Source organism: Sinocyclocheilus anshuiensis, unplaced genomic scaffold, assembly GCF_001515605.1.
Source record: "Sinocyclocheilus anshuiensis isolate Anshui unplaced genomic scaffold, SAMN03320099.WGS_v1.1 scaffold2584, whole genome shotgun sequence".
NCBI classification, from domain to species: domain Eukaryota; kingdom Metazoa; phylum Chordata; class Actinopteri; order Cypriniformes; family Cyprinidae; genus Sinocyclocheilus; species Sinocyclocheilus anshuiensis.
Genome location: NW_015541360.1, coordinates 84,085 through 97,248, shown reverse-complemented (window position 1 = coordinate 97,248; position 13,164 = coordinate 84,085). Strand labels below are relative to the sequence as shown.

The following is a 13,164-nucleotide window of genomic DNA, read 5'->3' as shown; positions in this document are numbered from 1 at the left end:
CAATTCCGAGATTATATCTCACAATTCTAATAAGGAAAAACAACTCGTCATTCTCTCTTTTCCCCTCGGCTCTTCTGGCTTTATTCCCTCAGATTTGACAAACTCACTATTTTTGAGTGAAGTCGAGTTATAAAGTCCGAATTAGGAGATATAAACTTGCATTTGCGAGAAAAAAAAAAGTCAGAATTGTGAGATAAAGTAAATAAATGTTACGTAGAAATGTTAATAGTAAGGTTTAAATAATATTTCATGCTGTAACTGTAGGGCTAATACAATACGTCCCCTATGAATAGCGTATGTGAATATGATGTAGACCTATTGTTTAAATCGAATTTATGCTTTAAAAGTAGAGTAATCATAGCAGTTTTCATCCATAGTATGTCCATTTAAACGTCTGCGTTTAGCTTCAAATGACGACAGTATTCTATAAAAAATTATTTGCATTCCGATCTTGACATCAAAAGGCACAAAAACATTTTTTTCTTTTATTCCATGGATTTTACCCATTTATCTCCACTTGTTCCCAGTGTTTTTCTGAAACCACTATGCGCATGCAGCTGCAAGTGACGTAACTGTGACGTCTACTCTAAATTGGTCTATGGAATTAAAACATACAGCTCTGGTGAAGTCGATTCTTAAATGGTTAATATGAAACATTAGTCTACTTGTAAAAAGACAAACATGCTAATCATATGGCAGTTTCTTCTATACAAGGATATACAAAAACGAATGAAACTAGAGCTCAGTAAAGTAGCTACAAAGCACTGCGAGAATTATAAATTAACCGCGAGTCGTTCGATCGATCAAATTAATAAAACAGTTCAAAACAAGAGTCCCAAAGTTTCTGTGGTGTTGTATCAATGGATATGATATATTTTTATTTTGGATGCACAGTAAATTGTATGTGGCATTTAATTAAATGTAAAACCTTGGGGCTTCTATCTGGGCGACCTGTAGGCTACAGGAAGGAAAGACTAAAAAGATTCATTAAATGGATTTTACTAGCGTCATCACGATCTTTTTATTGCGTTATTAAACACATTATAGTATCGGCAAAATCCAATATCGAGCGACCACTAATTAGTGTGACAATTAGTAGGCTACATAACCATACATTTTAAACTTGCTTTTTGTTAACCTGTTTAATAGTGTAATAACTGTTTAATGTGTGTCACAGCCTCTTTAATTGGGTACAGGAATCTGAGATTGTAGTGTTTTGTTCTGTATAGACATAATTGCAGGTCTTTAAAACGGTCTTAAAAAGTCTTAAATTTGACAAAAAAATTCTGCACATACCCTGTTGAAGTTTTGACATTACCATCGTGACCACAAAGTGGCGCAGTTGCTCAATTTTTGTAGCTATTCCTCATTTAAAGTAATTGCTAAAAACGGGTTTCCTGCACCATGTAACAAATATCACAATTAGTGCAGCAGTAATTGAAGATAACAATAAACGTCTCGCGTTTAGTACATCAGAAATTTATTTATAATGCTTGCCGAAACCTATGTGGCTGAATGCAGAAAAAAGTGAGATCTCCATTTATGTAAATCTTTGTTAAAGCCCCATGATTCTAATTCCAAAAAAATGTATCCACTTAATATTCTGCTGTTCAATATTTAAAATATTTTGCAGACATTTGATGTAAAATTACTAAGTATCCTAGAATAATGTTTTTTTTAATTAAATACCAGCAGATGGTCTTGCTTATGATAAAATAGTAGAGATGACATTCAGTTTATATAAGTGCTAAATTCAATTCAAGCACATGACTTTACTTTGACAGCACACACACACAAACAGAACATCTAATTGTTATAATTGTTTCAGAATATTTTAAAAAGAGAAACAATGTCTATAAAGCAAACAGTCTTTAATGTTGTCGAAATTAGACAATACCGTGCAGGTCATGACAGACAACCTATGTGGCTGAATGCAGAAAAAAGTGAGATCTCCATTTATGTAAATCTTTGTTAAAGCCCCATGATTCTAATTCCAAAAAAATGTATCCACTTAATATTCTGCTGTTCAATATTTAAAATATTTTGCAGACATTTGATGTAAAATTACTAAGTATCCTAGAATAATGTTTTTTTTAATTAAATACCAGCAGATGGTCTTGCTTATGATAAAATAGTAGAGATGACATTCAGTTTATATAAGTGCTAAATTCAATTCAAGCACATGACTTTACTTTGACAGCACACACACACAAACAGAACATCTAATTGTTATAATTGTTTCAGAATATTGTAAAAAGAGAAACAATGTCTATAAAGCAAACAGTCTTTAATTGTTGTCAAAATTAGACAATACCGTGCAGGTCATGACAGACAATAACGTTCAATACTGGACTTGCACTGACCTAGTGCATGTAAGAAAGTAAAGCTGTAGAATTGCACATGACATTCCCATGATGCATCTGCCAGCTCACAGTCCTGAATAAACATGCCGAAAGTTCACTACCTCGCTGGCATTGGGTGTATTTCAATATGAACAGACAATCTGATCAGAACTGAAGCAGTGATGAGAAATAAATAACATGCATAGAGAACATGTGCAGTTTGATTAACAAAGATCAGGTCAAAATGCAGAAACTCGTCCCAGAAACAAAAGCAAAAGGCTTTTTAAACATTCCTCAGAGGCACAGTGACTCCAGTCACATGAGAGGCATTAATGTAAATGTAATACAGAGTACTGTACCTTTTTAAAACTGAAATTAAACCAACAGAGTCATATTTAAAATTAGCTGGTTTTCTGGGAACTGTGGTTGATTTCTGCAGAGTTTTAAATCTCCATTAATTCAATCTTCCACTCCTTTCTCTTGCTTCGTCACGGACACCCGTTGCCTTTTCTGACTCTTCTTTTCTTCCACGCAGCTGGTAACCAAGAAAAGTCCAGATTAATGATAATTTGATTAGCTTGGTTCAGACGGCTTGTTTAGCTCCACCTTCACTCCTTTCTCACCAGCACCTTTCCAAAAAGACAACCATAAGAAGGAAAGAGAGCTAACATTACCTTCAGAATTTTGACACAATTTTTATTGTTAACTTGCACAAAATATGTGCTTGTTTGGTTTTGAGAAATGAAAATTTGCTGAAAATGTCCTCACCCTCAGGCCATCCAAGATGTAGATGAGTTTGTTTCTTCATCAGATTTGGAGAAATGTAGCATTGCATCAGTGTCTCAGCAATGGATGCTCTGCAGTGAATGGGTGCCGTCAGAATGAGAGTCCAAACAGCTGATAAAAACATCACAATAATCCACACGTAATCCACACCACTCCAGTCCATCAGTTAACGTCTGGAGAAAACAAAAGCTGCGTGTTTATCAGAAAGAAATCCATTATTAAGATGTTTTAACTTGAAACTGTTGCTTCCGGCTAAAATAGAGTCTGTAATCAATAATAACGCTTCCTCCAGTGAAAAAGTTAATCTCCTGTTGTCTCTGACATCCAAATCCACCCACATATTTATTTTGGCCTGTAAACATTGCTTGATCTGTGCATATTTCTCTCCTGATTCAGACAAGACAACTTTTTTTTTTTTTTCTAGTGAAAGCAATATTATGGACAGAGGACTCATATTTTAGCAATGGTCTGAAGTTGAAACACCTTAACTATAGAAAATTGGAAGGAATATTAGGCTGGTTTGGCTATTGCTACCGGAATGGTGAATCCATTAAAACTCATTCAGTCATCAATCTCATGTTTCCAGTTTATTTTCTCAACATGTAGGAGTAGACATTTCCATGGTTACAAGTGCTGGTAATTGTTGATTTATTGTCAACAACAACAACAACAATTCCACACAGGCCATGTATGAGTAGAGAGACGGCTTCTCACACACACGAACACATTGAGACAGAGGCTTGATTAGTAAGAGGCCACAGGTGTTCTTATCAGGACTCAGTCAACCAATCAGAGCACAGCAGAATTTTCTACATTAACAATGGACTTGATTTTTACAAACACGCAGCTTTTGGCTTCTCAAGACATTTATTGATGGACTGGAGTGGTGTGGATTACTTGTGGATTATTGTGATGTTTTTATCAGCTGTCTGGACTCTCATTCTGACGGCACCCATTCACTGCAGAGCATCCATTGGTGAGCAAGTGATGGAATGCAACATTTCTCCAAATCTGAAACTCATCTACATCTTAGATGGCCTTCTGTGGTTTGAACTGTCAAAATGAAGACTGCATAAATCTCTCTTTTGTGTTCCACAGAAAATAATAACAACTTTTTTTATTTTTGGGTGAACTATGAGCTTACCTGTTAGGTACTTTTCTTTAGCTTTCTCCCGCTCATTAGCATCAAAATACCACACGGTAATGGCATATCTACACAATGAGAAAGACAAAGTTTATGAGACAAAAAACAGGACTAGACCAAAAACATAATGTGAGAAGAAAATTAATTGCATGTGTAGAGTGTGTTTGTCATGTGCTTCATTAATGATGATGATGATGATAACCTTGTTGCATACGCAGGCTGGACCTCATGAGGGTTTCGTCTATCAGACCAGAATAAAATCAAGCGGTCAAATTTGGGTTCAATGTCTGCAAACTGTGCTTTGCCCTCTGGAAATATCCGCAGTACGCCCCCATTTGCCTGAAGACACGAATAACACAGAAATCAATTATGAGATCAGGTTTATCATTAGACAAAACCTAAATACTTAAAATTCTCTTTGTGAAAATACCCACAACACACAATTAGTGTGATTACATGTAAAATACAGACTATAATGTCAATTAGCACGGAAGATAATTTGTTTGAAAATAATCCGTTTGTAAAAATGGGCAAAAATTGTGTTTACAGAAGAGCACTTGAAATGGAAGTATGTTGTGTTCCAGTCAATTTGACAGATGATTTTCGTTTTCCAGAAATTGCTAGTCAGTGTTATCACATTTGACTAAAACTTAATGACTTTGCTCACACAGGGTATTACAACCCCCCCAAAACTGGGTTTTTTTATTTTTATTTTTTAGGATTTTTAGACTTGTGGTGTCCCTGGTCAAAAATGACTGACCTACAAAAATTTGCTTGCCGATCTCTCATTATTAGGGTTGGGAATCCAAAAATCAATTCCAATTCCAGAATCGGATACTTAAGGTCAGGAATTGGATAATTAAAAATTAATTTCCACCTATCAATTCCTGTGTGCACATCTTTTATTTTTTAGGTGGCTAAAAGAGACTGTTAAAAATGCATTTGTCTTTGAATCATTAATTCAAGGGATTCATTCAAAAACACTGATTCATCCAGTAATGAAACAAGTAAATCTTGATCGAGTCATTGAATCATTCCATTCATAAATTCCATGAGATTTTGTTTAGTTGTCTAATATTCTTTCTACAGAATTGTGAGAGAACTACAGCCTCCATAAAAATAAAAAAAAAATTTAAAAGTCTAAATTTATCCAGAATCGTGCAGCTCTATTTTGCACACAAACAGCTCTTGAACGAGTCCAGTTTTTATGTAGCCTTTTGATTTTTGTTCGTGGTATTCAGCAGCAATTAAATGTTTTGCAAAAAGAGACACAAAATGAATAAGCTTGATATCTAAATGTTTGACTTCATTTTTTTAACCACATTGGAATCGAAAATTGGAATCGATAAGAATCGGAATCGCTAAGCAGAATTGGAAGCATAATTGCAATTGATAACATTCCTTCGAGACCCAACCCTACTCATTATTCTATATTATTACCAAATCTTGGATTCAATATTTCTTTTTGGAACTGATTAATCATAGGCCTCATTGATCAGAGCTCATGCACCTTTTTAATTGAACATTGCTAAAACTATCCACAAATAATGATTTTTTCACTCCCAAACTGAGGTGCATGAGCTCAGATCAATACAAAAACCTGTGCGAATTTAATGAAAACAAAATTACAAAAAGACTGAATCTAAGATTTGGTGATACTATTCAGCATAAGGAGAGATTTACAAGCAAATTACTGATGTTATCTGTGTAAAACAATGTCAAATTTTAAATAAAGCTTAAAATCAGATGCTGCAACAAACTACAAGCTTCACATTCTTGCATTTAAACTCCCTTAAATGTTTTGGCCCATAGACTTTCGTTGTAAATGCATTACTGTAAAAGTAATTGTAGCTTTTCCAGCTTTGTCTCTAATGCAGTTATCAGTCATATTAGACTAACGTGACTACTGACAATACAGTCGACTCAGAAGTGCGTGACTGGAGCTTTTTTAGTGATAATGATAAATTCCATTAGCAGAAATAACAGAGCGACAGAAACAATGAGAGGCCAGGTCTGCAGGAGGTTAGGATAGGAAACGGCGGCGGAGCGCGGCCTTCCTGAAGAGGGACGAGAGGAAAAGGCCACATGCTGGATAAAGAGCCGTACGCGAGCGCAGGGAGCAGACTGCTGAGGATGTGAGAATTAACCTTTCACACGTACGATCCGCACGCACTGCACGTTTCGCTCTGGGGAGCTGAACACACGCTTTATGCAGGTACATAGTGAATGCTCACGTATGCCCAACAGCGCAAAATCATCAGGGAAGCACACTTGAAAATGCTGTGAATTGCAGCTATTGTATTTTTTTTTTTCCTGCGGTGTTCTAAAAAGGTTTATTGTAGTTTCCGATCATGCTATGGTAACACTGGACATGTTAGTAGGAGGACCTTCAAAATCTACTAAGCGCTGGAGATTCAACACACTATTGCTTAAAGATAACACGTTTCTTTCGCATCTTAATGCTGAATTCAAGATTTTTTGGTCAATTATTTCAGAGTCGATCAATGATGCATCCCTGTTATGGGAGACTTGTAAAGCCTACATCAGAGGACTAGTCATATCTTATTCCATTACAAAAAAAACGGAAACAAGTAGAGAAGCAGGAGCCCTTGGAACTAGAACTCAAAACTGCTACTGAAGATCACATAAATGATACTTCTCCTGTTAATCTGGAGAAACTGAGTGCAATACGTGCCTCCCTGGACTCACTGTTATCGCAGCAGGCCAACACTAAAATATTATTTTCAAAGCAAAGATTGAATGAACACGGAAATAAACCTAATAAGTATTTATCTTGTTTATTGAAGAATAAATTTAGTCCACAATTCATTAGCTCTATTAGGGAACAATCATTCGATTCTGTGGTTATTAATTCTACATTTAAGCAGTTTTATTCTGATTTATATCATTCTGAACATTACATACTGCTATGAAAACTTTTTTTGATAGCTTAACACTCCCTAGTATATCTGATGAACAAAGAATGGTCATGAACGCCCCCATTTCAAAGGAGGAAGCCTTAGTGGCTTTACGTAGGTTGCAATCTGGTAAGTCTCCAGGTCCGGATGGTCTAGGGAGCAAAGTGTATAAAGAGTTTGAGCACTTGTTAATAGATCCCTTATTAGCTATGTATGACCATTCTTTTATGACGAGTAAGTTGCCTCAGTCACTTAGAGAGGCCAATATCTCTCTTGTTTTAGAAAAAGGGAAAGACCTGGAGGAATGTGGGTCCTACAGACCAATTTCTTTGTTGAACGTAGATTTAAAGCTGCTCTCCAAAATCCTCGCATTACGATTGGAGAAAATACTTCCATCTTTAATTGATGAAGACCAAACAGGCTTCATTAAGGGTAGAAGTTCTAGTAACAACATTAGACGGCTTCTTAATGTCCTTGAGCTATCTGATAATTGCAATATTGACACCCTTATCTAATCTTTAGATGCGGAGAAGGCCTTCAACCGTGTGGAGTGGCCTTATTTATTTTACAGTTGAGAAAGGTTTGGCCTTGGTGACAACTTTATTCGTTGGGTTTGTTTACTTTATTCCGCACCGACTGCAGCCGTGGTTACTAATGGTTATAGGTTGGACAACTTTCCTCTGTTTCGGGGCACTAGACAGGGTTGTCCCCGTTTCCCGTTGCTTTTTGCTTTAGCGATAGAGCCGCTGGCTCAGGCAATTAGAGGAGAGATGACCGTGTCTGTGGTGTCGGTAGGTGCTAAAGAGCATAAAATCTCCCCTTATGCCAAAGATATTCTGCTTTTTCTTTCAAATTTTTAATCTTCAGTGCCAAGTTTAGTGGATATTATTAATTCATTTGGGAATTTCTCAGGGTATAAAATACATTTCTCCAAATCTGTTGCTTTGCATTTAAGACACCCAAGCACACGTGTAATTAATATTTTTCCTTTCCATTTTAAGATTTTGGAATCTGGTTTTACATATTTAGGAATTAATATTACCCCCATGATCTATCAATTGTCCAAAGTCAATTTTATCCCACTGTTGGATAAAATTCGTAACAATATAATTAGATGGTCATATCTTCCTCTCTCCTGGCTTGGCAGGATTGCTGTAGGTAAGATGAATATAATGCCCAGGCTTCTTTATCCACTACAGATGATACCAATCTTATTGCCGAATAAAAGAATTAAGGAATTAAACGGATGGCTTAGTTCATTTATATGGAATAAGCGGAAGCCAAGACTAAAATTTTCTAAATTGCTTCGGGGGGCTTAGATTTGCCAAATCTGTTAGAAAATACCAATTGGCCTGTCAGCTCAGATTCATAGCCGAATGCACTCCAGTCTGTGCTGAAACGCTACTGTCAATCAAACTATCGTGGGAGGGGCCTGTCTGTGTGACGTCACACAGACAGGCATCTGATATCGTCTCGATTTGAGAAAGGGGTAAAGATTTTAGTAAATAAATAAAAAAACACTGGGTGGATTTTTATCGTTATAGGGTGGTTGTGTACACACACTGCCAAGTTAACACACATTTCAGTACAAACAGCTTGTAAAAGTGCATGTAGCATCAGATGACCCCTTTAAAGAGGACCCTAAATCTATTTGGCTTGATTTAGAGGCTTCACAGTCACCTTGCCCTCTACAAAATCTATTATTTCTTAGAAGTTTTAAGGTAATTAGGGCATTATGTAATAACAGAATTGTATGTAATACGTGGCAGGCCTACTCTATTATACGTAAGATAGAGGGCAGGGCTGACTTGTCTTCTTCTATAACCCCCATTTACAATAACCCAGAGTTTTTGCCTAGTCTCTCAGATTCCGGTTTTAAAACTTGGAACACTTATGGGATATGCAGACTTTGTGATTTGTTTAATGAAGGTTCTTTAATGTCTTTTGAAGATTTGGTTGTAAAATATAAGCTGCCCAGATTTAATTTCTTTAGATTTCTTCAAATAAGGGATTATATTTTTAAAAGTACTACTCTTGTAACTAACTCCTCCACGTCAGTTATAGAGAAAATTCTGCTGAATCCACTATCATGTAAGCAGATCACGTACTTTTATAATGCCCTATGCTCATACGAAGTGGTGAACACCCAGGATCTTAGAAGATTATGGGAGGCGGAGTTTCAATTGACCATCACAGAGGAGGAATGGGAACTGGTCTGGAGTCAGGCAAATAAGATCTCTATTTACAATTGGGCCAAAGCTATTCAGCTCAGAATTGTGCAGAAATTGCATATCACACTGCTTCTTAGAAGCAAGTTTGACTCAAGCAATTCACCATTATGTGTTAAATGTAAGGTGGAAGTGGGAGGTTACACCCATTTATTATGGAACTGTCCAGTAATTAGAGCTTATTGGTCAAAAGTTGTTATTTGCATGAGCCGTATGTTTAGACTTGAGCTACAGTTGGACCCCTTGTCTTTGATTTTAGGTCTCCCAGTTGGACACTTGCTGAACAAATTAAACAGTCGTCTATTTGAAATTCTAGCCTTTGCTGCCAGAAAAAATATTTTGTTAACTTGGATCAGAGACAAACCCCCATCCTTGAAAGGATGGCACAAGATTATTAGGGAAATGATTCCCTTAGAATTCTTAACTTGTGTTACTCATATGTCTACTGAAGCTTTTCCTCAAGTTTGGACTCCATACCTGGATTTTATCGATGTTTCTTTAAGTAATATTTTGAGTTTTGGTGTGTCATAATGCACTTTTTTTTTTTTTTTGTCACTAGCATTGTAAAAGATGGGCATTGTTTGTTAGTTGGTTTGGTTATGTTTATGTTATAAGTGGTTGAAATGTTGATAAAAAAAAGTAAACTGCATTAATTGCATGGTTCGGGTGCGAGCAGCACCATCGTTTTCTCTTTTAACAAGTCTCGTGTCTCATTTGCGTGACTCGTGAGCTGTTTTAGGATTTCTCCTCCTGGTTTTCTCTGGAGATTACAATCGCCTAGGTTAATGGGATTAGGCTGAAATGATGCAGGCGTACCGGCACGTATGCAGACGCTGGACAATCAGCATGCTTTAAAAAGGCCATAAAATCTTCCAGAATAGGGTGCAATATGGACCAAACATCATTGCTCAAATTAAAAGTCAGATTGCAAGATTTGTTCAAATCATACTCTTCTAACATTAAGTCAAAACTTTTGATGTTACAGATGACTTGCGTACCTTGGCATCCCAATTCTTATTAAGGTAATATATGCATGTGATACATCTCCCATCGCCGTTTGGGTTGTCCACATGGCGCACATAACCAGTGCCTTTCCCCGGATAACACGCCACCATCGCCTGTGAATAAAACAACCAAAACGGTCAGTTACACGCATTTTTTATGCATTTTTGCTCTTTTAGTTTTCATATGTAAGCATCATATCCCACACTTTTAATCCAAAAAATGTTTTGCCCTAAATACTAGTTAAAAAAAAACATGTTTTGTTTTCCATTCTTTTTATTAATAAATACAAATTCAATACATTTAAGTTTCTGCAAATACTACCACAATGTATAAATATTTTACAAGTTAAACGTTAAAAATTCCATCTATTTAACTTAATGATTAATGAGTTTAAGCGGCCATGCATTATCATCTTTTCTTTTTTGTTTTCTCGTGATCATTCATGACTTAATTTTCCCAACATAACCAAAGTTGTTTTCTCATTATCACGACTTAATTTTCTTGTGATTTCGACATAACAAAAGTGGTTCTTCTTTTAACAATGATTGATTGTTTTTTTTAAATACAATGCATCGTGAGTCTACTGTTGCTATAGTAACGAACGCAACCTTGACAGGGACATTCTAAAATGTTTTACCTGGCTTAAGGCTATGTTCATACTTGGCGTCTTTTTTGAAGATGCCAGCGTCTTTTTTACATTATAATCCTATGGAGTAAACCGTGTTTTCAAAAAAGTCCTGAGCGCTTTTTAAAACGCCACCGCCGGCGTCTTTTTCTGCAGCTCAGAGCATCTTTTCAAGTTAAAAAAAGTTAAACTTTTTGGGAAAAAACGCCCTACGTCAAGCGCCTTTTTGACAGCTGACCAATGACAAGCGAGTGGCGAGTCATTTCCATAACAACAAAAACAACAAGAAAAATGGAAAAGATAGCCAGTAGATTAGTTTGTACTAGTTTCGGAGCACAAGGAGTTGTATGATATGAGCACAAAACTGTATCTAACTTAGTCTAAAATATGCCACAAACCGTGCATCATTCAACCGGTGCTCCTGGACTAAATTGTTGTAAGCACCATACTGTTTCCTTCCCCGTATAATGTCGTGCTCCCACAAACATCGTTGTGAACTGACATTCACCTCCCCGTTAACTTCAAAAGGCAACGCAAGAGCCAACTTTTTACTCTTTCTCGACATTTCTGCAGCATATAGCGCTAGGCTACTGTTGCAGCTGTTGTTATAGCAACAAAAGACGCCCTCGGCTGCTATTTGTAACGAAAACGCTGCAAGCTTTTTATTTTACTAAAAAAAGCGCTCGTCAACTTTTTCTTGTCAAAAAAGATGCCAAGTGTGAACGCCCTAATGCGTTAATTGAGAGTGTTTTTAAAAGACCAAACTCAGTATACACATTATTAGTAATTCATACTATATACAGACAAGGAGATGAGCCCATAATAAGAACGCAATGCGTTTAACGCGTAAAGTGTTTTACCCATAGAAAACGTTATTAGAAAAACGTGTTGCGTTCGCATCCTGGTGCTGGTGCTTTTTTTGGTCATTCAGTGTTTCTGTAAAAAATTGGAAAAAACTAACAATAATACTGATTAGGGGTGGGCGATATGACTAATTTTATATCACGGTAACGATATATATCACAATATAGTTATGTTTTTTCTTTTAAAAAGGTTTTTATGATATTAAAATCTTTGATATCATAGAATTTTCATAATCCTTCTTACCAATGTCAATATCAAACTAATACAAGCCTAAAAAGAGATTTTCTCTCACTGTTGTTTGATTAATATGAATGGCAGGCAGAACGAACATTGGACAGCTTCCCGTTTAAGACCGAAGTCCAGATCCAATTTACCGTTACATATGCGCTTTCTTTTTCAGCGGTTTACTCTCTCTTAAGACCTAAATCACTGATCGTGCAAAGAATGATGGGATATGTAGTCCGGGGTGCTATGCAACAGTTTGTGTTGTGCGAGAGTCAATGTAATGGAAAGGGTGACCTCTGGTGGTGAATAAACGGAAGTCCATGGACCGAATTCGTGACACTACTGTTGCTATAGTAACAAACGCAACCCTGACAGGGACATTCTAAAATGCTTAACCTGGCTTAATGTGTTAATTGAGAGTGTTTTTAAAAGACCAAACTCAGTATACACATTATTAGTAATTCATACTATATACAGACAAGGAGATGAGCCCATAATAAGAACGCAATGCGTTTAACGCGTAAAGTGTTTTACCCATAGAAAACGTTATTAGAAAAACGTGTTGCGTTCGCATCCTGGACTCATCTGCTTGTTTTTCATAATCCTTGTCACCAATGTCAATATCAAACTAATACAAGCCTAAAAAGAGACAAAACCACCCCCCCAAAAAACTCAAGCTCACTGAAGATAAATAAACAGTGATGAAATAAGGACAAGAAACTAATTGCAAGCAATAGGACAAAAAACTACAATAAATAAGAAATGCTACATACATTGTGTGAATTAATTAGTCTTCACTGTGTTAATTATAGGACTGAACGATTTTGGAAAATAATCAAATTGCGATTTTATTTTTTTAACCAATATTGCGATTTAATATGCAATTATTTTTTAAAGCCCTTTATGTTCTGTATTATTCAACAAAGACAAGCTATAAATCAAATGGGGAAGTTGTGGCCTACTGGTTAGAGAGTCGGACTCGTAACCCAAAGGTTGTGGGTTCGAGTCTCGTACCGGCAGGGATTGT

At 36.3% G+C, this 13,164-nt stretch overlaps 1 protein-coding gene across 2 annotated transcripts in view; it reads right to left on the bottom strand.

Moving 5' to 3' along the window:
- Positions 1 to 2,302: 2,302 nt before the first annotated feature.
- Positions 2,303 to 13,164, bottom strand: part of LOC107690805 (egl nine homolog 1-like) — a 24,560-nt gene continuing 13,698 nt past the window's right edge. The window contains exons 2-5 of one of the 2 annotated variants that reach the window (XM_016489218.1): positions 10,417 to 10,536; positions 4,475 to 4,611; positions 4,273 to 4,340; positions 2,303 to 2,971 (exon numbers count right to left, since the gene is read on the bottom strand). In XM_016489218.1, the coding sequence (XP_016344704.1) occupies positions 2,916 to 2,971; positions 4,273 to 4,340; positions 4,475 to 4,611; positions 10,417 to 10,536 (381 nt within the window). In that variant the 3' untranslated portion in view covers positions 2,303 to 2,915. The remainder of the gene's footprint in view (positions 2,972 to 4,272; positions 4,341 to 4,474; positions 4,612 to 10,416; positions 10,537 to 13,164) is intronic. The other variant, XM_016489219.1, reaches the window with a different exon arrangement.